Source organism: Phalacrocorax carbo, chromosome 8 (genome assembly GCF_963921805.1).
Source record: "Phalacrocorax carbo chromosome 8, bPhaCar2.1, whole genome shotgun sequence".
In the NCBI taxonomy this organism is placed as follows: domain Eukaryota; kingdom Metazoa; phylum Chordata; class Aves; order Suliformes; family Phalacrocoracidae; genus Phalacrocorax; species Phalacrocorax carbo.
Window position 1 is genome coordinate 42,244,984 of NC_087520.1, and position 27,406 is coordinate 42,272,389.

A 27,406-nucleotide genomic window follows, 5' to 3' on the forward strand; every position below is an offset into this window, starting at 1 on the left:
TTGTTCCTCTAGACCTGCCTTACTGCTATCTCATGAAATCAGGTCATGCAAATACAGTTCCTTGGGACAGTTCCCATGCGTACATTCTGGCAGGGTTAAGCTCTGTGCAGTCTTCAGCTTAGAAGCCACTTGACTTACCCAACGCATCTTGGAAGAGGAAAAGTTCCAAAACTAATAGAAGCTTGATTATTCAACAGAAAAGCAGTTAGGAGAAATGAGTGCTATTGCTGTCTTGTTACGTTCAGGGTGCTCCAAGACATTTTGGCTGGTTGCTCTTGCTCTCTGAGTAAAATGAGAGAATCACATAAATATTGGCAGTCCTCAGTGCTGCTTTTAAGCCGGAGTTGAACAAGCAAACAGCTATGACTATGCCAGCTTTTCTCTCAAATAAGCGTGCCCTTAAGGAGCAGGTTCAGCACCTCCTTGTAGTTAAAATTGGAGAGTATTCTCTCCCATGCACAGGAACAGAATGACTGTCTAATAGTGGTTTATGGCTTGGGATATTCCCTGCTATTAGAGACCCCTTGCTGGGCCCTCTTCTCTGTTGGAAACAGGATGCATCCCTTTTCCAGTTTCCCACCCAGAATCAGCCACCGTGGAAATCTTTGAAGGTCTTATGAAATTCCCTCCCTTTTGGAAACGTTGGTGTTCGGGAGCGTTCGGTGTAGCTGTTTCAGAGAGTACACAGTCTGTGTTTTTAGGAAGATCAGCGTATATATAGAACCACAGCATGCAGTGGTAGGAGTATAGATAAGACTGGAAATAAAGGCTTGTGTTTGTGTCTGGGTTTGCAATTCTTGTCGACAGGTTGCAGGGGTCACAGTCGAACAAAACTTGTGAGGCCTGAAATGGTGATCGTGGTTGGTGGTAAAAGGAAGGTTGTTCTTTCTCTTCAGCTGTCTGATTGACTTTTTTTTACATTTCAGAATCATTTGATGAAAGAGGAGAACGACAGTGAACATATTGCAGCAATGTGGAAGTGTTTACAGCCTTATTCTCAGCTGTGTAAGTTGGATTAAGTCTATGGATTTTAAGAGTGATACTGATTTACACCACACCTAGGCTGCTCTGGTTTTCTTTTTCCCTTTGTTATCCCAAGCTGAGATACAGAAGCAGGCAGTGTGAAACACAGAAGTCTTCTAAACCCAGTCAGAATCTGTGTTACTTCAGTGAAATAAAGTATAGGCAGGTATAAAATTTGACTACCTTATTGTAATATTTAGTTGCACTTCTCCGAGATTTTGGCATGCAGGGTGATTCAAACTCTCTAGACTTCCGCAAAGCCAGAGGCACTTAGCGGCTCACAGGAATTATCTGACAACCTGCAAAAACAGGCCTTTGATTTGCTGTTATTTCAACAGTGATTAAGGACCAGCAAACCTATTATCCTGTACTGCTGACACGTTTTGCTCCTTTGGGAGATAATTTGAAAATGATTTATCTGTGTAGTGTTCCCTCAAATATTCTTGCTTCTGAAATGCATTTCTGTGGTTTTGGGTTTGTCTTTCTTTGTTTTTTCTTTTTTTTTTTTTTAATGCCACTTGTGTAATATCTCTGAGGAATGGACCCTTGATTACAGTTTTATTCAGAAATGCAAAATTTCGTAGACAAAATGCAGTTTTAAATTTTGTTAGAACAATTCGCAACCTCTGAATCACTTATGGCACAAACCTTTGACCTTGATTTCCCTTAGGTATCTTTGTATCAGTACAAATTAGTTTAATTTGTTTAAGCATGCATACTTACACCTTAATGAGCTGACAGCATTATCTTTATCAATTCTGGAAATGGATGTACTAAATCCTACTGACTGCAGGCACCATTCAAGGTATGAACCTGTGTATCGGACTTGGAGTTACAGATAGGGCTGGTTTCAACCTATGTGATTCACCTTCTCTTTCCTAAAAATATCCTGTAAAAAAGCATAGTAATTGTGTTGTGTGAGTCTATTGATGTATCTTGGCTGAACTGTGTAATAATGGTTTTTCCTTTAATCATGAGTGGCTTATAGCTTTTTCGTCTCTCTGAAGCTTTGGAATTTCCTGGAGTCTGTCGTCTTTGAGCTGAGATAATTTTTGTGAATTTCTTATATCAAAGTCTCTCAGAGGTAGAACAGCTCTAAGCAATTTGGTGTGAAACTGGGCAGTTAGGAAAGCTTCAGGATAGCTAGAAAAAAAGTAAAACATCAGACTAATGAAAACTTATGTAATTTGGAGAAGTAGATCCTCAAGGCATAAAGTTTTGTGATTGTTACCTGCTTTGTTGTTCTGGTGAAGAGATTTCAAGAATAGTGATTTGCAAGTGAAATTTTAATTGGAAAATTTTAACAGATCTTTTCCTAAAAGACAGTGTAAGACACTTAAAGGACAGTACAAGACCTGTTGATTGAAGGACATAAACCCATTTCTTTTGTTTTATTAGCATTCTCTGTTCATGAGTGCGATCCGATTGTCTTTAGTATTTGTCTCACTGTACCTTTAAGGTTATGAATTTTCTTATTAAAATTCTTTAACGAGATGGTTTTTCGTATAGCAAATGAACAACTCCTGATGTGGGGTTCCAGCGTGGGCAGGCAAAACCAAAAGAAGCTGTAGAACTAGGAAGGTTCTCGGTCAGTGCTGTGTCTGTGCGGGAAGTGACATACACCTGGGTGCGGAGGTAAAGCAAACGGTGGAACATCAGCAAATGATCGTGCTGTTGGTCTGAAATTAAGTGAAACATCATTGGATTCTCACCGAGGCACTGCAAGGGCTTCATTGCCCTGCAAGGTCAATGTAAATTGTACCTCATCTACTTTAGCTTTAGGCGGAAGAAAGATTCTGTACCACTCCATTTGTTCTTACCAAGAATAGTCAGAGTTTCTTGAAAGGTGATGCAAAGAGATCGTTGTGAAGAAGCTGAGGTAAAACCTGTTGACTCGTAGTTAGTGTCTAGCTGACTAACATTTGGCTGAACGCTAGAACTGGCAAGCAGGAAATTTTGGAAGATATTATGGATTTATTATATGCATGTATAGAGTTCTATGCTAATACGTTAAATCCTAAAGGATTTTTTTCTTAAACAAAATTGCCGGGTATGAAGCAGTAGACCTTTGCATTTAAGATTTAAAAACTTTAAGTGTTGTTTCGGGATGATTAGGTTTTATTACTTAGTTATGGTACTTATTACTGGTGATAGACTATAACTTTCGGAAGAGAAGCACCGAAAGTGTCTTCTACAACCCTTCCCTTTTAGACATATGCTTCACAGACGTAGTTCACAGGAAGGAATTTAATACCTTCAGTAAAATATGCTAGAATATCTAGCTTTTTATTTTGCAGAAACAAGACTCCATTTAGGAAACTGGAGTATTATATCAGCCTTTTACCGGTTTTAACTTTAACATGTGGCTAATAATTTATTACTTGTAGAAGTAAAAACTTTCTAACCCTCCTTCAGGGAATGTGCCGTACTTTTAATTTCCTTGACCTTCTAGGTTTTCATCATTATTTATAGATCACTGCAATGTATTAAAAGAATTTTCTGGACCAAAAAGGGGGATAAAACCAGCTTTCATTAGGAATAAAATCAGAGGAGGCGTGCAGAGTGGAATTTTTATCAGCAGATGTGCTTAATTGTTCAAAATAAGTGCAAAATACTGTTTGGGTATGTTCGAAATAAAAATATTGACCAATAGAAGCTTTAAGTAGTTCTGCTGTAATTTATGCATAGGATATGCAGTACACTTAGTGAATTCTTTTGCAATTTACTCCTAAAATAATGTACTATTCCCTCCAATGAATTTATGTGACTTAAATAATAAACCTGGTAACTTTAATTGTATTATGAATACTAGTGGCTGGATGCAAACTTCAGATTGCCAAAGACAGATGAAAAGCAGATTGCAGGAGATCTAACAGCAGGTTGAAATAATGAAATACTGAACCTATGAAACTGATGGGAGTTCATTACTAAAATAATAATACGTCCATCTGATGTGATGCCAGAGGAACTGATGAATGTCAAAGAGGAGAAACAGCTGGAGAACAGCTGGGAGGTACCAGGGCTGCAGTGAGAATTTGAAACAATTTGCTGAACCCCTGAGGAAATAGGAGGTAGGTCAAAGCAAAGGTCTTAGCCCCCCAGTACTATTTTGGCATCATAGAAAATTCGCATTTAGTCCGTGATCAAAACCCGTTCACTGTATCTCTGTTCCAAGTCAGACCAGTAATTGGAAGGGTCCTGTACTGCATTTCCATGGGATTCTGTCACTCTCTGTCTGGTGTCCCTAGCTGGTTTGCAGAGCAGGATATCTATCGACTTCCCCAAACAAAGCAGTTGGGGGGTGGGGAGGGAGATGTTTGTGGGTCCCTTTGTTATACGGTAGAGTTGTTGCTATATCAGCGTAGCAATGGGAGATTAAAAAGAGATATAAAGCATTGGCGAGGGCTGAACCACACGGTTTCCCCTGCATAATGGGTGCTGTTCCTCTGCTGCTTCTAGGATTCAGATTCAGTGAAAAGGCTTTGAACTAAGAGAAGCTGGATGCCAGGCACCTAAATTGCTCTTTTAATTAAGTCTGGTTATGAAATGATATGATCTTGGCAACAACAATAACTGCTAATTGTAACTGCTTGTTCTGAATTTGTTACTCAGTTGGGTTACACAGGAACTAAATGTTCCTCTCAACATGTTTTTCCCTCCCTAGTAACACAATGAATCATGAAGGACATTTTCTGTGAAAGCTGGTGCAGCCCAGACCCAGCTATAGGAAGAGATTAAGTTAGAAACAGAAATATATGTTACGGTCCTGATTCTGCTGAAAGTACAAGCACTTACTTCACTGTTAAACACTCACGATTGTTTGTTTGTTTGTTCATTTGTTTTACCACCGTGTTTCAGAACATTCTTACATTGTGTTTTGGAAGAACTTACTCAAGGTTAAATGCTTGACTGAGTCAAGGGTTGGATTGCTGTGAATTTGGATGCCTGTTACGTCCACAACCCCACCTACATCACAGAACCTTTTGGACATGAAGCTGTTATAAGTACTTGGGCAGTAAAAGCTCTGATATTTTTCCAGCTATCTACATGTTTAGAGCAATGTGGCAGGGCTAATTTTCTGTGGGACCATGCTGAACTAACTCCTGAACTAGAAAGAAAACTGTTAATTAGAAAAAGCAAACAGTTGCACTACCTAATTGTTTGTATTTCCAGAGAGTGTGTCAGTGGGCAGAAATGTCTTTTTAAAGACGTGACTATTCTGCATCAGGGCACGCGTTCTAGCCGGGATCAGTCATCAGGGAGCAAGCGCTGTCTTTGGCTCTGCCAGACCAGAGGGACAGAAGTAGATTGTGCTGGGTATTGTGGCAGTGTGCAATTGTTTTTCCTAAGAAGATGGAATAACTGTAAAGAAATACAGATGCTCCTAGAGAAATGCAGGTGGCAGCAGCACGCATAGGACCCTGGAGAGATCTGGGTCGTGGTCCAGATTGTGGTTGGATTTTGCCTGGTTTACCATCTAAGTAGTCCTATTGTAGAGAATTGCAGGCAAAAAATAAATGCTAATGGTGAAAAATAAAAAGTCAGATGGACCTATGCATAAACCAGATGAAATTCCGCCCTTTATGTGGCAAATATAAATGCCTGTCATCTAGTGTCGACTTGTTCCAATTGTGTTGGAACATCCCGTCTATAATCCGCTAGAGTTTCTCTGGTTTAAATCATAGGGTCAATGCCAAAGCAAGATAAATCCAAGAGATTAATTTGAGTCACGTGATGCAAATTGTGCCAACAACTGTGCTTTTGTGTACTTAAGCTATGCAGCGCGGCGAGGATAGTATCTAAAAACCAAAACCCCCAAATGCCTGCGTGAAGTTGCATAACTGTGCAAGTGACTGTGTGTGGGAGTTCCCGTGGGAGGGAGGTCACAACGCCTGGAAGTACCCCCAGGGCCCCAGGCTGCACCGTGCTGTGCAAGAATGGGGCCTGCTGAAAACTGGAACTGAATCGTCACTTCACTGAGCTTTGCTCCATCACAAGGTCATGGAGACCTTGGTAAGACTTAAGAAATGGAATAACGACCGTTGGAAATCTGATTAAAAAATAACGTAGGCCTTGATTCGTCTCAGCACGTAAATACCTGCCCGACATTCAGCATGTCGAGCTTCTGCGGGTACCAAGAGGACCGCTTACAAACTGAGGACCTGTGAGCTGACGCAGGCCCCAAACACACACAGGTGTTTGCACAGACCTGGCCTTCGTGTGTTGCTGTCAGTTTTCACTGGCTGCATCCACAGCATCTAAAAGGTCAACTTGTAAAAGATCATCTAGACTATCCCGTGAAGTAGCATTGTTGACTTCTGTGTAGTCCTATCGCTTTCTTCTGGCTATACCTGGGTATCCCAAAAGGGACATCTTCCATTTGCATTAGGAAATCACTCCCACTGCCTCTCTGGCAATCATTCACCTCCTTTACTGTTTATACCTTTGGATACTTCTGACCTGTCATCTCATTTTCAATAGCTCTATTTTTTTAATCTTTCTTCCAGAGGAGCCATCACCATTCAGAAAAAGATAACACCAACTCTTTTTAATATGTCAATAAGCTTGGTTTTTTTTATTCTCCATTATTATTTTAAATAAGTATATGAAAAAGTTTGAAACCTCTTGCTCTCTAGTATGGAATGCTTACAGTTTGCAGACCGCAACTGCATTTCAAACAAATTCTCTTGCAAACACTATGTATTTTATACAATAGCAGTGCAATTTGTTATTTATAGATTGATCGTCTGGCTACAGGCAAACTTTGAAAGCTTTCACATAGGGCGCTTTTATTTTAAGCTTATTAGTGGCTTTAGCTACAGAATTCAGATTCGTATTGAGGCTGCTTCTGTGTGCCTGGTGGATGAGCATTGTATAAACAACACAGGTGCGTAGCCCTGAAAGAATCCATTCTAATGCTTGGCTCAAGATGTTCATTGCAAGAACATTGGAAACTCAAAGGCAAATAAAATAACAAGTGTATTTGTGCCAACAGAAGCTGTTTTGTTTGTTACTTGTTCAATATTGGGTATTCAACAAGATACATGACTGGCAGAGACAAAGTTTATTCTTATTAGTCATAAAGAAGAGTGAACATTTATTATTGAATAAACTCTGACTTTTGACATCCTCAAAACCTCCGGCTCCATAACGATGTGTTGGAGCTAGCTGCGTTGGCTTGGCTGCTTATTATACCTATGCTGGCAGAGAAAATCAGCATCGTAACCTACGTTGTTGCTTTGCTTTGTGTGTTATGTTGATGTACATACATGTATATTTCTAATCCTGTTCTTGGGAATCTTTTACAACCAGGCTTATTTCCCTGTGTAAATGTATTTGATTGGTGATGCTTGATCCTCCAGGATCAAGCTGTCTGTCTCATTGAAGGTGTCGCTTTCACCAGAGTGATTGGCATTTTTTACTCTGTTTAGCCGAGACTGCAATCGTTCATGTTCTTTTCTCAACTCTGAGTAGGAATGGGAGAAAGTGTGGAATATTGATGTTGCAGGAAAAGACATGATGAGAATCCCACTGAGGATGCTGCTCAGAGCCACCATCTGGCCTGGGACGCTCCGTGGTACCATATCTCCATACCCCACAGTGGTCATTGAGATGATAGCCCACCAGTAAGAAGCAGGTATGCTTGTAAATTCAAGCACCTTCCCGGATTCGTTCTCGGCGAGATAGACCAAAGGAGAAAACAGAGTGACAGCCACGCATAAGAAGAGTAAAAGCAGGCCAAATTCCCGTGTGCATCTCCGAACTGTGAGGCCCAAAGTCTGCAAGCCCAAGGAGTGTCGGGCAAGGCGCATTACATACAAGATCCTCAAGGCACGTAAAACCCGTAGCACCAAACCAACCTTCTCCAAATAGGTGTTGCTGCTTGGCCTGTCGTCCTCCTCATTTGAGTCATCCTCTGAGAAGATGAGGGAAACGTAATACGGTGAAATAGCCAAGAAGTCAATGATATTCAGGGGTCCTTTGAAGAACTGACACTTGCTCCTTGCCTGAATAAATCGGAGGCAGAACTCCAGGGAAAACCAAGCCACACAGATGGTCTCTATGACGAAGATGTAATAGCACTTCTGGGAACACTCGCCCTGACACAAAACAAAAAGAGAAATAAATAAAAGAACAGTCTGTGAACCAGTGTCCAGAAACACTAAGGAAGAAGCAATATGTATCTGCTTGAGCCACTGGTGTCAGAAACGAACAAATCCCAGCTAGCAGGTAGTCGTATGGCAGCCATCTCTCAATGGTGTATAGACAGTAATGGGCACGTGAAACATCTGAATGAACAGACATATCTACCTGCTTATTTTTATTATGTTGCTTCTCCCAGCCTAAATGAATGAAACTCATCCCTGTACAAAGTCTTGGCATGCAGCCTGTAATTCCCAAGTCCCACTTTCTGTTCTCAAACAGAAATTAATTTAAACTTGACTGGTTTTTAAGCCCCTACAAAAATCAGTTTCTCTTCAAAAGAAATATTAATGTTTGAATGTCTCAGTGAATTTCTGGTGCTGTTCAATGCATGGTGCTTTCACAAATGCTGTGTACCCTGGTGCAATTAAAAGTGGATCAGAGATTTTCATTAAGTCATCTGGATCCTTGGCTCAGTTATGCTGTATATAAAACATGTTTTTTTTCTGTACATGCAAATGTTTTAATCTAAAGGAAAATAAATATCTGCCCAGTGGGGGAAACTTCCCTTGAAGGATCCTCTCCCGCTTTTGAGGCCACAAGCTACGAGCAGCATTTTCTTGGTTTGTTATTAAGGGAATTGCTTTAGTTGAACTACCTTGGATTCATGGTTTTTATTTTCCTGAGCCGAGCTTAAAAAATGAAACTTCTTTTGGCCTTCCAGTGAAACGAAGAGGCAAATGTAAATTTAACTCATAATTATTTGGGTAAGCAAGAGGCTACGTTGAGCTTTGCCCCTTAGTGATGGGCAGCCCCTAGGTTACACCCACCCAAAGAGTGAGCTGACAGATGGGCACGTCGCTTACAGGGACTGGGGTGTACATACTGCCTCCTTCATATGCACAAGTGTCTGTATTTCAACTGGCAGAAAACAAACCAGGTCCTGCTACCATTTTTTGCCTTTTAGGAGATAAGATATAGCAGTGAAAGCAGCATGTACTGCTTAGCAGCTGGACACCTCCCCTGAAAGGAACACATTATTTTTAAATGCTGGTGTCACTGCTTTCTTATACATCCTATCCCTCCTATTGATAAATACATTCCGGTGCCGATCTTGTGATTGAACTCACGCTGTTTTGTTGCTTTTAAGCATTGTGAATAAGTTTATTGAAGAATTCCACCTAACAGGTACTTGTATGATATTTTCACGGTGGCATGCTGCTATTTACATTAAGTTCTTGCATCGCTGTGAATATTTGGTTCTTACCCAAAACCAGTTCAAATGAGCTGGAAGCTTTGATGGACTTTGGCTGACTTTGAAGCAGCCTTGGGTGCTTTTCTTTGCTGAACATGTTATCAAAACACTGGCATGTGAAGTGTACAGGGTTTGAATTTTTGGTGAAATGAGAAATCTCAGCTATAACGGGGAACCAGAGAAAGGGATTGACTACCAGAGAAAGGGATTGACTACCAGAGGGAAATTTTTCACAGTGAGGACAGTCACCACTGGAATAATCTCCCCAGGGAAGTGGTTGACTCGGCCACGTTAGACACCTTCAAGAGTCGTCTGGACAGGGTGCTGGGCCATCTTGTCTAGACTGTGCTCTGCCTAGAAAGGCTGGACTAGACAATCCCTGAGGTCCCTTCCCACCTGGCATTCTGTGTGATTCTGTGACTAGTATCGCAACGCTTTGAAATTCCAGACTGGACTCAGAATATGGGTTGTCACTGCACGTTCCAGAAAACCTAAATGTAGAAGGTGGTGATTTCATTTTAGACTTTTAAGCTGCTTGAAAATTAATATTTAGCAGATAGCCCTTTCCAGCTACAACTTTGGTACATGAAGCCTTAGCAAGGTTAAAGACTCTCCTCCTTGTAGTCTTGCTGAACCGGGACTTGCATCTCTGAGATGTTCACAGCGGCAGAAGATCAAGCAGAACTAGGGATGACGAAGGAGGATCTGTGGAGGGAAAGAACCTCCTTTTGGGAGAGCAGAGTGGCCGTGTGTTTTTCAGGAATAATTGCAGACCCTTGGTTTGTGAAAGGCTTTTTTGTCACCTCTGTAGACCGAAGCCTGGCTGCTGTATGCATCTTTCCTGATAGCCTGTCTCTGAAATTAAGCCATTGAGAGCAACAATTCCTCATACGGTGTCATCCATGCTCAGCCAAATTTCATGAGCAATATTGATTAAAAACACCACAGGAAACACATGCCCCTACTACTAATTACACTTACTACTAGTGTTCAGTTACCCTCTGCATTGCAATGTGATGATGGTTTTTTAGTGTCCCTTGTGATAGAATTAGTATTACTATTACTATTACTTTTACTATTAATACTATACTATTGCTCTACTATTGCTATAATATATATTACTATGCTATTCTTGGGAGTAACAAGTCTCCCTGTTCCGGCAACATTTACATCATTGGCTATCTGAGGTTCCGCAGGTAAAAGGGTAACATATCCCTTAAGTATATGTTTTACCTTGTCTAACCCTCAAAACAATTTAGCTCTGTAGCACCGTTTGGGGATTTTTCCTCTTTCTGAAGAGTAGACTGTCAAGATCATAATTTATCTCTTAAGGTAAACATCACAAAAGGTAATGAAGACTTGGCCCTGCTAGAGTTACGCGTACGGGATCAGGTTGTGGCCCCGTTTGAAGTCATTGCCATGGCAGTGCCTGGAGTGCGTTGATGTTTGCAGAGCTGCTGACTTGGCTTGATGAGATTGCTTGCAATCAGCACTTGTGTTATGCAGTGTTCACTTTTTCTGAGTTGTAAATTATTTGTACCGTGCAGCCTGGACTCTGCGCAGACCTGCCTCCGGTCACTCTAGTGATGTGGCCTGTGAATTATTCATTGTCTCCGTCAAGATTTATTTTATTTTTTGTTAACTGCGCTGAATTTCCAGTACGCCTGTTACTTATTTACCTTTATACATATACAGGTGACATTGCTCTCAGACCATCATGTAGCTTTCACTATTCCTTCCTTGGAAACTCTAAGAAAATAGATTTTGCTTGCTGGAAGTTTTAACCATTAAGATCTAGGGTGTCTTTTGAATTAAGTGTGAAATTTCAAGGTGTAGAATTGTAATGACTGGTTGGGAGATTTTTTTTTCTTCTTACCATCCTCAGTTGCCTCAGTATTGCCCATAGAAAGTTATACATATTTAGAGAAAGCGATTTGTGCAGTCGACTTCCTAAATGCCTATTTCATTTTTCAGAACAGCATCCTTCAAATGGAACTTTTTAGGACTGTTACTGTGCATTTTATTCCTCCTTTGTGCATAGTTGTTGATGTAACGGACAGCGAGTTGTCCCCTGTAGCACACTTTATCTTTTTTATGTACTTTCCAAAAAACCTTTCAGAAATGTTTGCATATGATTCAAACCACAGTCCCTTTCTCTGCTGCAGCAAACAGGAGAGTGACAATATCACAGTCTCTGACACTGTGACTAATGCAGAGAGTTCTGTGCTTCATTTTTTCAGAAGGGACAGAAGAAGGATGTGTTTGCTTCAGATACGCCTAGACTACGTGAAGGCCTGCAGCAAAACCAGCCCTGTTTCTCTCAAAGGGAACTGATTTATCCATGCAGCACAGCCGTTCTGCACGGAGGTGACTAACTCGAGCCCTAGAAATAATGCAGCTGGGCTACCACCTCGCAGCAGGGCCATTTCACTCCGTTACATAGTGTGGATGTACCGTGCTTTAGTCAGTCCATCTACAACATCTGCCGGTAACTTCCAAGCCTCTGTCCCTGCCTGTCTTTATTTCTCCCTCACCAGTGTCTGGAAAGAGAGCGTAAGCTCCTGGCTCTACGGGATTTAATGAGAACGTGCTCATTGATTCCACATTGGGAGATAGATTTCATCCAGTAAGTTTGTATGTGAATCTTTTATATATTAGGAATATTTGTATGTAATGCGTAATATATGTGATATGGTTTATATAGCATATCCCTCTCCAATGTCAGTCTCTTTGAAGATTCTTGATCCTTTTGAACATCCTGTTCAAAAGCTGCAAATATTAGAATAAGAGGAAATACTAAGTAACAAAGCCAATTTCTGTTTCTCCCAGTATTTTTGATGAGTTTTAGACCTCAGGGTGCTTTATGTTCTGCTTACAACTGTTGTTGAAAGAGCAGGCAGAATAACATACTGGCTTCAAATACTATGTTCTTAGCAAAATACAATGCCCGTGTCAGTGATAGATTTCAAATTTGCTGTTGTCACCAGAATCCCATTAGATCTTAGTTACATTCAGTGAACTGTCAAATTATGGCCCAAACGCTCTGATCCATGAAAGGGATTTTTTGCATAAAAGGCCTATAAAGGAATTTCTGTGCCATGACAACTTCTCTATATTTCCTCTTCCTGAACAAAGCAAGCACCTTTGGGAAATTTGAGTGATCGATGCCTGCCAACACAAAACACAACAAACTCCTCCCTCACTTGACCTCACCATTAACTAGAGCAGAATTCTGAGCTTTTATTTTCATATGTTTGAGTCAAATTTGTCACTGATTTCTTTCTCCTCCTGTACCAGGGTGTAGTGGAACTTATAAAAGCTCCAAGCCAGTACGGTGTTGACTGTGAATATGAGGGGAAAAATGAGGTTTTATTTATAACTGACCACAACATATTTTGGGTGGGCTTTTTCAGCAAAACCCTCTGACATGTTTTACACTACTGTAGCATCAGTCAGTGCTCGAATTCTCATCGGCTTTGGTGGGAGAACAATTATCACACAGGCAGTGGTGAGTGAGTATCTAACTCTTTGTACTTCATTCATCCTGCAGATTTACTTTTGAAAAATGCAAGAATTTATCAGGATTTATAGTACTCATCTCAAGCTGAAATTCTACAACGTATGATACAAATGTAATAGAATGAGCGCCTGGTATTGATCTTATGTATGAAAAGGACATTTGGCTCAGCAGTGAACGAAACAATATTTTGTATGTAAAAAGATATACACTGAGTCTGATGCCTGAAATATCGACTGATTTCTTAAATTTATAAACCACCTCAAAGAGCAAAGTGGCTGTTTCAAAATTCTGTGCCACCAGAGATAATAAGCAATTCATGCTTCCTTTTCATTATTGCCTTCTGCAGTGTAAGGCAATGGCTCATTTTCTGCATTCTCTTATGTGTTGGAATGTTTATAGTGGTGCAGTAAAATTGCTCATTTTAGGATACTTCTATTAACTTCTCTATAAATATGAAAAAAACAGGCTCACAATAAAATATAAGAATGGCAGTACTGGGTCCAGTTAGCCCAGTGCCCTGTTCCAACAGCCTGAGACAACAGATGCCCAAGGCAAATCTCCTGGCTTCTGTTTTCCGCTCCAGAGCTTCTTGAGCTGAAGTCGGTGTTCATGTAAGCAAACTGAATTGCTCTTCTATCAGGTTTGGCCGTCCTTTTATCTGCTGCCTGTTGCATGGAGACTCACCTCTTTGCTTTGAACTAGGCTCCTGCTAGTTTCATGTGATGCCCCTAAGCTCTGTCACTGGAAGGGGCTCTGGTTGCTTGACTGACATTTAGTCATTTCCTTCCGTTTGTGATTTTGTAGGCCTCTGTTGCAGCTGCTGTAGCAGCTTGTTCCCACCCTGAGGAATTCTGCCTGCCTTAGTCCTTGCATGAAGTCGTGCCATCCTCGCCTTTCCCTGGCCCTTCTCCTTTTTGAGGTGTAAGGGACTGGGACTGCACTTCTAAAGTGTGCGTGAACTGTAGGTTTATATAGTCCGATTTATATATTTTTATAATAAATTCAATAAACTTTGCTTTTTATTGCACACTCCTTACAAAAGTTGAAGCAGGTTGGTTCTCTGTAGGGACAATGCCTGGAATGTAATATCTCTAATAGTGAGAAATTGTGTAACTCTAAGTGTTGCTGCACCTTTCTTGCAGTACCTTTTTCAAAAGGATCTGAGGCTCAGGAATGCAGCACCTCCGAGGACCACATGTCTGGTGGCTTAATCTCAGACCTCAATTGCACAGGTGAGTTTACAAAGAAATTGATTCCCTAACAGTGAATTCAAGCAAAATGAACTTGAGATATGTGCCACTCACAAGATAAACTAAATGAGATAAATCTCCTGGCAAAGTGCCTTCTTAGTTTACCAGAAACATTAGTGAAGGCATAATGGCATCTAGGATAATAAACACAACCAGATCTCAGAGTTATGCTGCACTAACCTATCTTACAAGAGATATAAATCTCATCTAGTGAAAATAATATCTTTACATACATCAATAATTGTAGTAATGCCCAGGGAGATGGAATCAGAATTTCCCCCGCGGAATATACATCTTGTCTATGCACCTTGTTTTTCAGATGCAACTTACTTTGTTACATTTTCTGGACAAAGAAAAAAATTATTATTTGTAGATGGATGAGATGGATGAGAACACCAGGGAACTATTCTTATGCCTTCAGGATCTGCTTTGTGCTGACCATTTGTGTCCCACTTGGTTGCACTCGAAGACACTTTATAACTAAAATATGCTCTGGAAAACTTGTTCTGAATCACTACCTGATCTGCCAATTGATTTCCTGCTGCCAAAGATTTACCCCAATACCTTTTGCAGTGGTTATTGAGCCTTTACTCCACTGTAATGTGGTTTTCCATAAATGCTGGAGCAAATGCGAAGCGGAGTGACAATCTCTGTTTTGCAAATCGCACGCTTGGGTCTGCTCCTCTTACAGAACTGTTTGAGGATTCTGAGCGTGTGAGCCTGAGTCTGTCTGGCCTGTTAGCAGCTGAAGGCTGTGCTGCACGGTGATGGAAAAGGTGTCAGGTTTTACCTCTGGTCCCCTCACCAGAATCAGCTGGAACAGATCTGTTCTTTCTAATCCTCTGCAGAGCACCGTGGAAATCAGTGGCAGTTTTGATGGTGAGGCAGCGGCAGGCTAGCAAAGTTTGGCACTTTTCTGAAAAGGGGTGTTATATCCCTGCCCACTCTATGACACGGAATGGACTCTTCATGGTTTGTTACTGGTTCTTAAAAACAAAAAACCCCAAACAAATCCTTTTAAAGCAATTTCCAGAGTGTAAAAAAGGGAACTGAAGCTATCTGAAAACGTCAGAGGGAGGCGTGCAAAGTTTATCTTAATCTGAGGAAAAACGGGGAGAGAAATCCTGGTTTTCCCATTCTATTGGAAGCACAGTGCTGGGATAGGAATTGGATAGGTACCAACTTTCTGCCCGTGGTGACACTGACTCTAAGAGGGAGTTCATTGGCAGCAATCTGAACCTGCTTACCCTGGTGTGTAATTTGGGATTTCACACAAGCCCCAGGTAGGGTGGAGTCCGAGATGTAAGCCAGGCAGGCCCACAGCATTTCTCATGATTGCCTTTCCGTGCTTGCGGGTTAACCCTGCTCATGGGGTCGGTAGGGCTTTTAAGCCTTTCTTGTGTCAAATAATCCATTTCTTAGTTAAATAGTGAAAGTTGCGCGAATGCTTGTAGAACACTTTGCTAATCAGTATTGCTAGTTCAGTATATGGATTATTTCAGAGTCACGTCATCACTACAGAGATTCATATTTTCAAAGCTTTAGAGTGGAAATGAACACGTACATCAGCAATATGTATATATGTTGCTTATTCAGCATACATATGAGAAAGGCAACTAATACTGTTTATGAAGCCAAGTTGATAAAAGTCCTTGAACCCAGCTAGAAGTCACGATTGCACCACGGCATGCAAACACTGCGATTCCCAGGGTACCTTGACGGAAACCAGCTGGCTCATCATCATAAAACAAATGAGTGATGGACAGAAAGGATCTGAAACCTCTTCCAGCTAGATCCACCCTAGATGCAGTACGGATTGCTTCCGAATACAGGCTGTTTGGGTGTTCAGTCACCAATACTAAACAGACAGTCTCAAAACAAAGCAGGGAAGGAACTCATAAAGCAATATGCCTGGATATTCTTGATTTAGACTCCTCCTGGAGTCCTAAAGGAGAGTTTCATTAAACATAGGATGTGAACCTGCTTAGCACTCGGCAGACGGAGGATAGACTGCCAGAACATCATCTTTCATACCAGAAATGTGGCTGGCTCCATGGCTGATGCAAGGTCACAATTCGCATCTGCTAAACCTACGCTGGCAGGCCCAGATTTTGCTTGGCACATTCAAATACAGCCAGTTACTGCTCAGATCCTTCCCTCTGATCCACACACTGTTCTGTGGACAGAGGCCAGTGTCCACTGAAGTGGTAGCAGATGGGATCAGTCTGCATTGTGGCTGTCAACCTGCCTTCTGCCTGCTTGTGCTATCCAACACTTAGTAGAGAGGCTTATCTCAGCAAGACTGTTCTTCTCGCAGTCTGGCCTCTTGGCCCACTCAGAGAAAAACCATTCAGCCCTCTGTGTGGAGGATTTAGAAGGAAAACTCACAGGATTCTCCTCTCGGTGCCCATAGTTGACTTTTCCTGGGCAGGGTGCTGTTTTCCAGCCTTTTGCACTTCTCCCAAGGTTACACACGGGCACTGCATCCCGGTCTACAGCTTCTCCCCAGGCAATTCCCTCCTTGGAAAAAAGGAGCAAGCTAATGTAATAGTGAAAAAACAAGCTTTGGTTCTTGCTTTTTCCTGTCCACAGATCCAAAGTGGTGGGTCTACAGGGTGAGGCTACAAGTCTAGAGAGTGGTTAGGGAGGAGCAGAGGCAGATCAAGCCCTCTGTGTAGGGAGCCGAGATACCTGACCGGCTCCCGGCTGTTCTGATCCCAGTCCGCAGCAGGAAGTGAACAGACATGGGGGAGAATCCCTTTTGGCTGTAAAATGATGATTCGGTTAGTAAGTGTTGTGCCAGTGCGTGTTCCCTGTCTACCTGGAGCTGTGGGATCCAGCTGCAGTGCTGCAGGTACTGCTGAATCACTGCGACCGCATTGCCGCTATTATTTGAATAATTAAACCATGCTCTGCTGAATCAAATGATGGTTAGGGAGAACTTGAAAACCCTACATTATGGGTCACTTCGATGCTTGGATTTATGGTTACAGACCGATGCAATCAAATCAAAAGGCTTACAGCCTGCTGAGAAAGAGACTGTAACCTGATTTACAGAATGATGAGCTTGTTAAAGGAGTTCTGCGTATTCTGATCACAGAACAGTTTCCCACACATTTGCTTTATGGGAAAGAAGCCCGGACTTATGAAAACATTTACTACAACTAGTACATTTGAGGAAACTAAACTAATATTGGGGTTATATTAATGTGGACATTAGAAAAAACATAGAAGGAAATTATTATCTCTGTATCCAACACATAATTATCTCCTCCGGGGCAGAAGCGTAACTAAAATAAAATATATCCATTAACTTTTAAGCTTCGGTCCTTATTCTGCAAACACCGTGAGAATCAGTCTGAAGAATCTGAATTTGATTTAAACCAATTGGTGACCCCAGAGTGTTTGTGTCAGGAGAAAGATGTGGAAGTATTATGTTTTTCTTCATTTTCCAGTAAAATTTCACAGACTGCATTTTGTAACCATGAAGAACAATACAGTCAAAATGACAAGGTATTTATCTGGGACTTAGAAGGATGACCTTCAATTTCCAGTTTTGCTGCTGGTCAAATCATTTGCCTTGTTACTGTCTCTGCTTCTTTCCTCACTGCATATTTAAGTTCTTTGGAGCAGAAACTGCTTGTTATTGTACCTGTGTAGTACAGGGTGTACAGCGGGGTCCCAAATATGGTTGAATCTGTTATAAGGGAAAAAAACTACTGCTAACAGGAGGTGCTGCCACTGTGGGAATAAACACACATATGCAGTTCATAGACCTGATGCTGCAATGAAATTAGCAATTAGATTTGTTCAGAATTAAAATACCAGATTGTGACTGCAGCAGTAGACTGAAGAGTCCTCAGAGATTTCCATCGTATTCAAAGAGGAAGTTCTAAAACATACAAATTTGGGTGGTGGTTTATTTTTAATACTTGGTGCGTTATTGCTACGAACTTGGAGGGTGCATTGGTTTCAAAGGGTGTTTTCCGAAGACAGAGTGCCCCTCTCAGAGGAAGTGCCCACCTTCCCAGAGAAGGCATTTATTAAGCAATCATCTGTGCTGAAACCCTTGAGATGAGTCAAGTGAGGAAAGTAAACAGGATTTTTTTTCCCACTGTGAGTATTTCAAACTTGAAAGCAGCAAAAGGGAAAGGAAAGCATGATTCCCAGAGAGGAACACGTGCTGGCACGCTGCATAGCAGCTGATCCACTGCCTGCTGCAGAGCAGCTGGAACAGCTGGGGGTCCCCCAGGGTAGCGTGCAAAGCCAGGAGACTTAGTGCTGTTGGGATACAGCCAAAACTGGATGAACATAAGGCAAACTAATAATGTCTAATTGTGCTTTCTGAACATTGGACCTTGTACTGGCAGAGCCAGCTTTTGAAAACCATGCAGAAGCCATGTAATCATTGCAGTGAAGCGTCCGGACTCTCTAAAAATTGTTTTCTATGGCAGTGAGGGTAAGCTGAGCCTGCCCCCCGCTGGTGCCCCTCTTTGGTCATGTAGAGCAGGGCTTAAGTAATGTGAACTTCACCAATGTTGTGCATATTAGATGTAACGCTGCAGTAGGCAATTCTGTTTGCACATGCTGGAAACCAGGTACTAATAATATGGAACTATGAAATCAGAGTCACAAGATAATGGTGCAATTTCAAGGTCAAAGCTTTTGATGTTGCTGAATGGATATGCAAACCTCAGAAAAAGGCAGATCCTGTAAAGTGATAATTTGTATTTATATATCTCAAAGTCCCAGGCTTTAATATTCTGATTTCTGTTTTTTTCACAGCTTCTTATTTCATTATCTTTCTTCAATTGTAATATAATTTAACTAATTCAATCCAGGAAGCAAATAAGTTAGCTCAGTCCTACTGTGCCGAGTGCACCTAGTAGACTGGGATTTTTTTGGTGATTCAGTGAAGCACATTTTCCTACTTTAGGAGCCTAGTATTCCTGCAGTGCTTTCATTGCTGCTCAAAATGGTTAGAAGAATTGAGAATTGTACTAGACTGGATAATCTAGGAGAGTGCGTGTCTGCAGTAAGTGTCCTGATAAGAACCCAGCAAAATGCACTGAGCAGATGCAATAAAACCAAAGCACATCCAGCTTTATTTTGTTCCGAGTAATTCCAAGTCATATGTACATACCGATATATTTAGAGATGGGCATGCACACATGGAGCTTTATAGTCTTACTCTTTCAAATGAGCATTAGAAGTGTTTCTAAAAGTCAGGATTGCATTAATCTCTTTGCAGTAGAGAAAGTCATTCTGGGCCATGCTTTGTGTGATGTATGCTTGTGTTAGAAGGCAAGTTTGAACCCCAGTTACTTGAAATACTCCTGCTTTTCAGGTACATTCTGAGCAGTGCCCCACTTCATTAGCAGTACTCTGTACCAGTCATTCAAAAAGATATTTTCAAGCAGGAATTGTTTTGCCCTGGCTAATCAACTAGAAAATTCTTTTTTGATCAATATTTAGACCTTGGTATTTAAAAGCTATAAAGATGGTAGCCAGCAGTATCTATCAAAATTTGGCTGTCATATTCAATTTACCGAAGGTGATTGCTTCTAACAGTTGGCCAAATTGCACTTTGATGAAGAGTCTTACCTTTGCAGACTACCCGAGCAGCACAACTTGGTTTATGCTCCTCTGATTGACACTCTCCATATGGATTATTATCTCCTCCAGTCACTCCCAAGTTCTTTGGGTTTTCCTTTAAGAAGTTCACTAGGGATATTTAATGTTGTCTGCAGGTTACGGGCAGGGTTGGAGCTTTACGTTCTAATGCTTTTGTAATGGATTTAATAACGAATACTGAGGATATACCTCTTGCCAGCATACCTGCACGTACTGAATGGGCTAGATACAAGTCAGTGTGAATTTTTATAATTAACACAATTAGCTGTGGCAACGGTAACCCTGATGAAACAAATATCTTGTTTGATTTTCTTTCTTTTCACAGTAAAACCAATAAATTGGTATTTTCCCCTATAAAGTAAAAGTAAGCACTCCTAAAGAAAATGTTTCTCGGCAGTTTCATCTAGGGTACAAGACAAATATGCCGGTTTTAGTATCATACAGACAACATCAAACACTGAAAAACATAACTCCAGAATAATGGTGTAGAATGAAAAAAATAATTTTTAAATGGTTCTACATATAAAGCACTGGGTTCTTTTCCTCTGTTCGTGTTTTCTGGATTCTCAGTGCAATCAGAGACTAAAAACTTACTCTTTTAAAAGGAATTAGGTTTTCACATAATCAAAAAGCCCCAGGAATGGGAGCTTTCAAAAAAGGAATATTCTAAGTTTCAAGATAAAAACACTAGATCTGACAATTCTGGTTGCAGCTGATGTTTCATTAGGTTATATACAATGCAGAAGGCAATTACAAGCTCATCAAGGTCAGTTAAGAGCAAATATAAAAATTAGTAGTATCAAGGCCTGACCTCTCACTGATCACCAGAGGAGAGATGGAGAAGAGAGAATAGACATTTCCTTCTCTCTTAAACCACACTTAGGTACGGCATCATGTAAGTGTGGTTTGTTGGGAGCCGTCTGCACCGGGAGAAAATGATGTGGTTGTTACTGTGCTGAGGGACAGGGAATGGAAATGTCTGGGGTTTCTTCTTTCCCCCCCAGACCTTAATTTGCTTGCCTATTGAAGACCTTGCTGTATCCTTCCTGCTGAGTCATTTCTCTAGAGGATGCCAATTTTAGGGACTCAGTAAAAGAAATATCTCTTCCTAAAGAAAATCCCAAGAGTGCTTCAAAGCCGTCTCCCTGTTCTGCGGTGCTTTTATTCCATAGTTCTGTGTTATAATTATGTTTTTTTTTCCTTTGGGTCAGATGTACTGAGCAGTGACTATTTCACTTACACCTCTTGGATCCGATTGGAACTCTCATGTGGGACTGGGACTTTTGGGAGGCTTTGGTGGGGCTTTTGCCTCATCTCTAGTGGGGCAATCTTAATTCCTTCATTTGAAGGAAATACCAGTAGATTGTGTCGCTTCAGCTTTCTTAACCTGTATGTGTGGTCTCTGATTCAGATTTGTAGTTGTCTCAGGCTACCTGAATTCAGATCAATAATAAACAGGAGTTCCTCACCTCCAAATATGCCTTTTTTCTACCTCTACATAGACACGTGCCTTGATAACTACGTTTTGGTGATACTGTATTTGCTTCCTTACTGAAGGCAGTTTGGTCTCCATAAAGAACAGACGCAAATATCCTAGATAAGGATGCATTGCCGCTGGGGGATGTGACATTTCAGCTGGTTTATGCCCAAATAACATAATTTGTTACTAGTGGGTCCTCTTTCCTTAGCATGAGGTATGATAAATTCTTTTGTATATCTGTTTCGTGGTCAGACTTAAACTTGAGATCACTGGAACTATTCGTGTGCTGCTCTAGAGTTTTCCTGAACTTTTGGCCTCCTTCACCCGGAGCTGTTCCCTCTGCATTGGGATTCACGGCGGGTGCTTATGTGATATGTAGTGACAGAACTGTTTGCCCATGTAGCTGTGTTTTTCTTTCATGTCTCTAATGAGGAGGTTTCTAAATGTCATTTGACATATTCTAGAGGGTGTGCATGGTATCAATTATAACAACTCGTTCTTTATCTTACTTTCGGCTGCATTCCTGCCTTTAAGCTAACCCCCCCCTCCCTTTTCTGCTGCCCTTAGAGGTGGCTCCTTCCCTCCCCTCTGGTTGCCAGGGTGACTGGGCTTCCCTGATGCAGATGCTCTTGCCTTGGCTCCTTGCCATCCTTCTCCCAGAGACCGGAGTTCTCACTTTCCCTCGGATGGTGAGGACTCCTGTTTGCTCTTCTGCCTGCCTAGGCAGCTATTCTCCCTTCTAAGCAGACGTGGTTTAGCAAGGGCTAAAAGGAGAAGTGATTTCTTGTGCCTGCAGGGTGGGATCAGCCAAGCCTCTGAGTGAAGTGGAAGTCACCTTGTATATTTTTCCTTTTGTTTTTGACTCTGATCCTTCTCCTTGAGCTGGAGTCCTGCCAGTTCTCACTCTCTTAATGTGGCTGTGATGATGAGAAAAAGGACCCTAGGGTGGTACATATGAAGCAGAGGTAAAGCCTTTTTTATTTTTATTTCAGAATGGATAAATTCAGTTTCCAGTGTTAGTGACATTGGTAAACAGATCCTTGCTGTACTTGTAAGCACATTTATGCATAGAGGTTTGCCAAGCTTTAACTCAGAATTGAATAAACTTCAGGATAGGGCATCTTTGAATTCAGGTGGGGAATTACAAGTTGTTCAGAAACTTTATTGAAAGGATTTGACTGGCTTTTGTCGCTGAGCAAACGGATATCGTGTGATCTTTATGCTTAGCCCAAACAGCCAAAATTTCAGATTCTGCATGCCTGTCCCAGCTTGCTGGTAAGCCTGGCCCCATCTTGGAATCACTTTCAGAGGTCAGCCGGTGAAATTTTGGGTTACAAATCAACGTAGAGTTGCAGTTTGCCTGGGTATGACTCAGCCGCAACCTGGATTTTTAGTCAATTAAGTTCTCTGAGTTATTTGTCCGGTTCTGGCTAAAATGCTCTTTTGAGGTCTCAGTAAGAAAATTTTAGGTGTTGCAGGCTAAGAATTTCGGGATGGAAATTTAGGGAATTTAGGGAATTTTCCATCCCTAGGGATGGAAAAGCTACTGTTTAGTAGTTCACACTCTCTGCTTTTCCACAAGGCATGAGTATTTTGTCTCATATATTCCCCTATGTTTTCGCTGGCATAATTTTAAATGATTCAAATAATAGGACTTTTAATACTCTGCTCTGTGCTTCTGGAACACAATGACAAAGTGCATTAGACTGGTGCTGCGAGTGTCAATTATGTAGTGTTTCCAAATATTGGGACAGACGTGGTCCTTTGCTCAAGTTCATCCTTCATCCCCTCCTCTGCACTTTAAACATTCCATCTTTTGATGGAATCCCGTATGCTTGTTTTCAAAGTAGTGATATATATGCAGATCTCTAACTAGTAATGTCATCTGTGTTTTATAGGAAATCCAGGAACAGCAGCTACCCTGCAGCTACCAGATATACTTATAACCCTCAGCATGCTTCCCTTTCTAACATACGGTTAATTATTTTTAAAACACACAACACATTACATCTAGCGGAGCTCTGAAACATTATGTGCTTGTTCTTCTGCGTGAAAAGTATTTATAAAAGCTTTTCTGCAGTGGCTGGGAGATTAAGATAAAATGCATGGGGCTACTTCCATTAACAAAGTTAGTAGGAAGCACTTGCTAGAGCAGAGTTTGTAATGGTTTTACATCTAGCTGTAAGAAGGATGTTCTATATTTAAAGCACTTCCTTGGAAGAAGCATTGGAACAGTGTTACAGTTTTTCCTGCCAAAAGTAATAGCTGTGGAAGGCTACAAGAGCACCAGACTGATTACTGAAAGGTAAAAGTCTTCCTGTGCAAATGTAAGTTAATATTCAAGGGGTTAAATGGAACAGGGAATGATCTTAAATTTCAGCCGTCTCTGCAGCCCTTAGTTTTATTCAGAGATATTAAATATCATGACATATCTTCACCATGACTGTGCTGCTTTGACTTACAGCTCGAGCAATAAAATTATACAGATTTTTGTATTGTGCACTCCACGCCGTGCTAAAAATGTAAAAATGACTTTATTCATCCATACACAATCCTTGCAGGAGTGTCTTACCTTACAGCAGTGGTTGGGGCAGGGAGTTCGTTTGACGTGGATTTCTTCAACACTTTTGGAAGGGCAGTTTGCAAACAAAGTGCAGGATTCATTAAAGAGATTAGTCGAGGTTATTTGATGAATTTGGACACATTACTACGTCTGAAATAACTTTGGATTGTTACTTTCCTCTGGTTTATTATTAGAATAACAAACCTTTAAAATGCTGAAATATTCACAACAATGTTATAGAGATCCTTCGTGTATGATACAGTCTTGATTTATTTGCCCTGAATTAATGTAGATGGCTTACTTGGAAAGGCTTTAAAGGCAGTTAGCAGTTCAGCTGGTATTTGGCATTACTCCTACAATATGTACATGTATGTGGGCAAATACAGAATTCTATTAGCATGGAATTATGATTTGTGGAGGCACAGCTTTTAAGTATCAGTATTTGTGAAAATACTTCATCTGTCCCTCATCCTTTGATCTTTACGCAACTATTGAAATGTAACATTATAACATCATAAAAATTAATGACTATTTCTTCCTTTTTAAAGCTCTGTGTTATCACAAGGGAAGATACCCGGCTATTTTAAAAGTAAAGATGTCAGAGGCAAATGTTTCTTTAGCTGATGTGTCCGAATGAGAGATTGCTTGTAACTAGAGAGTAAAGCACGTCAAAGAGAAAACTCCACAATGTCAGAGAGTCTCAGTGCTAACAAGTTAATATAACTTGCGCCAGCAACTGCTTCTTAAGAATGAGAACCAATGCTGTATTAGAAAGCTGCAATATCTCTTCTGTCCAGAAGCTCTTTCCTGTATTTTAGCTAACAATTAGTAAAAGATTTTGTTCACATTATTCTTAATCGAATATCACTTTGAAAACGATAGAACTAGTTTAAGCCACGGTTGAATTTTCTGTTACAGACCATTTTATTACCAGCGACAGTTTTGAACCTCATCACTGTGGCTTTTCTGTATCTTTTGTTATCTTTTTAATGACGTGTGCCTAGCAAGACAGACAAATTGCTTTTAATTCCGTAGTTAGACCAGTTAAAAAGGACTGACTTACCCTGTCTTCTTCAGCTCTTAAGTCCGGCATTGTGCTAACACAAAGGCTTATAGCTGTGGTGGCCACAAAGAGAATGGAGAGACAAGCAAAGACTTTCCCTGGGAGTCCTGACTGGGGATTGTCTACCATATCTCTGAGTCGGTTCATAAACTGTCCAAATTTGGTTTTCTCATCCAAGACACACGTAGCTTCTTTGCTCCTCCGAAGCTCCTCTTCTTTGCGTACCTCGGCCAACTCCTGCAGTTTTTGAAATAGTTTTCGAAAGCAGCAGTTCTCCAGGTTGGATTCCTCAATCCCCCAGTATCTCAGCTCCTCCTGAAAAGACAAGGCACACATGTCTCTTAAGAGCATCAGCTTCCCCGCTGCTAGAAAGCTGACAATCATCCCAAAAGCATTGGGGTTCCTGTCAAAGAAGAACTCATGGGTGTCTTCATCATAATCATCACACAGCTGAATTATTTCTTCATAGCTGCTGCAAAACTTAAGTTTGCTCAGTCTGGTCAGGGGGAATTCATCTAAAGTACTCCAGGGTAGCAGGTACTTGATGCCTCCAACATTTATCATGATCTCTGTCTTTAGATCGACTGCAGAGACTTGATCAGGGTGGTAAATCCTCCTCACTCTTTGGTAATGGACCCCTTTGACAGAAGGGGTTTCAACGGAGACAGGAAAGAAGTGGCTCAGGGAATTACAAGAAGTGTAGCTAATGTTACTATAGTCTTGGTCACTGCCTCCGGAGAGAATAGGCATCGCTAAGAGTTCTCACTGGGACATCCGAAATGGCATCAGAGCAGGGTTATCTGTCAGCCAAAAGATATAGGAAGGAGGAGAAAACATAGCAGAGGTTATTGCAAGGCAAAAGGTGTTTCAGGCTACTTCCCTAAATCACAGAATTAATGAGTGCCTGTTTTGTAAGTAAGTCACCTCTATGCTTCTTCCTGAAATCTGCAGCCTGTGAATGCGATTTGCTTTGCAGCCTCATTGGTTGTCTGGCAACACACAGGCACAGAGGAGAGCTAAAGTCTCATTCATAATTATCGTGAAGGCTTGGCTGCCTGCAAATCCGAACGTGAACAGATCGATCTCTTCTCCGAGCCGATCTCGGTCAGCATTAGATCGTTGTATTTTCCAGTGGCTGTCGCGTCGCTTTCTTATGTCTATAAACCCTTAAATATATGCTAACTCAAGTAAGCTGCTTAATAGGTATTAGAGTGGTGAATTACCTGCGATCAGCTGGATGTGAAGTTCTTAATTGCTTTAACTTGAATGCTCAGATTGCAATTCCTCTTCCTTTCACTGCACGCCTGTTTTGCCTGCCTCTCCGAGGAATTGCAAGGATTAGCTAGTAGATGTTTGTAAAATGCTTTAAGAGGTAAAGTGCTGTATAAATGATGACTATTCTTATCAACCCGGTCTTATGTTGCTGCAAATTACTGAGAAGATATAGGGAACGTTTGCCCACCCCGGAGGAAACTTTGTTACGCAGACAGAAAGCAAAGTACGCTACCCGCTCGGGGCAGGGGGAAGCAGCTGAAAGATGCCTGCCTCCCCCCTTCACTTCCCCCTTCCAGGAATAAACCCCTGGTTTTGTTCATAATCTCTGAAGATTCAAAGGTATATATTATTCCGCGTCAGTGAACTGCAAAAATGGCAAGGAAACTTCTGTGAAGTTACTTACCACCGTGCCTCGGGCTGCTGCCCGGTGCCTGGCTTCCCTGCAGGTGAAGTACACATGCCGCAAACTGATCAGCTGTCCTCTGAGTTACAATCCAGCGGAAGACCTGGGGTTATTCTGTGGTATTGATTACATGAAAAATCACTCTAGCACTCTGGAGACAGCAGCCTCTATCCTCTTTCTCTTTCTCTCCTTCTTCCCTGGAAGGGGAAAATATTCGTATGTGTTCACATAATATATGTTGTACTAATAGATCCCTTGCAAAGGAGACAGTGTCCTAAGTGGCAGCTCCTCGTCCAGGCTCCTGGGGCTTCCTGGTGAAATACGCTGAGTGAGAGCTGGTGGATCCTGCCCTCTCCCTGTCTCTCTGTTTCCCTTGGGACTGTCAGTGTGGTCCTGGAAGAGGAGGGGAGAGGGAAGGAGGAAGGGCTTAGAAATAATCTCTCCAGCATCACTCCGTCTATTCAGCAGGCAGCAGGCAGCAACTGGGTAAGAACATGGAGTACAAGGACAGTCTCCGACTAATGAGGTTTAATAATAAGTAAATTCTGGCAAACCTACTTAATAAAACAATTTCAATCTCTATTAACTCCTTCCATTGTAGTCCCACCACAGTTGCTTGCTCTGGAGACACCAGTCAAATCTTCAGAGCAGTTTCCATGTCCTGCTTCCCTCTTGAAATTGGGATTTGGTCTTAGATATCCCTAGACGGAGAGGGAAGTCTGCTGGGTCCATCCATGCTGGGCCTCAGCATTCCTTTGGCTGCTAGGGACATGCTTTCCTCCAGTAAAAGCAAGGGT

At 41.4% G+C, this 27,406-nt stretch overlaps 2 protein-coding genes across 3 annotated transcripts in view; one reads left to right on the forward strand and one right to left on the reverse strand.

The window, feature by feature from the left end:
* Positions 1 to 27,406, forward strand: part of WFDC1 (WAP four-disulfide core domain 1) — a 139,739-nt gene that overhangs the window by 30,065 nt on the left and 82,268 nt on the right. The window contains exons 5-6 of one of the 2 annotated variants that reach the window (XM_064459664.1): positions 927 to 1,005; positions 14,084 to 14,173. The gene's annotated coding sequence lies outside the window, so the exon portion shown is untranslated. The remainder of the gene's footprint in view (positions 1 to 926; positions 1,006 to 14,083; positions 14,174 to 27,406) is intronic. The other variant, XM_064459665.1, reaches the window with a different exon arrangement.
* Positions 7,113 to 25,692, reverse strand: KCNG4 (potassium voltage-gated channel modifier subfamily G member 4). Its single transcript, XM_009510189.2, has 2 exons — positions 24,932 to 25,692; positions 7,113 to 8,123 (listed from the first exon to the last, which is right to left on the reverse strand). Exons 1-2 carry the CDS (start codon positions 25,679 to 25,681, stop codon positions 7,338 to 7,340), a joined length of 1,536 nt encoding a protein of 511 aa, XP_009508484.1. The 5' UTR covers positions 25,682 to 25,692; the 3' UTR covers positions 7,113 to 7,337.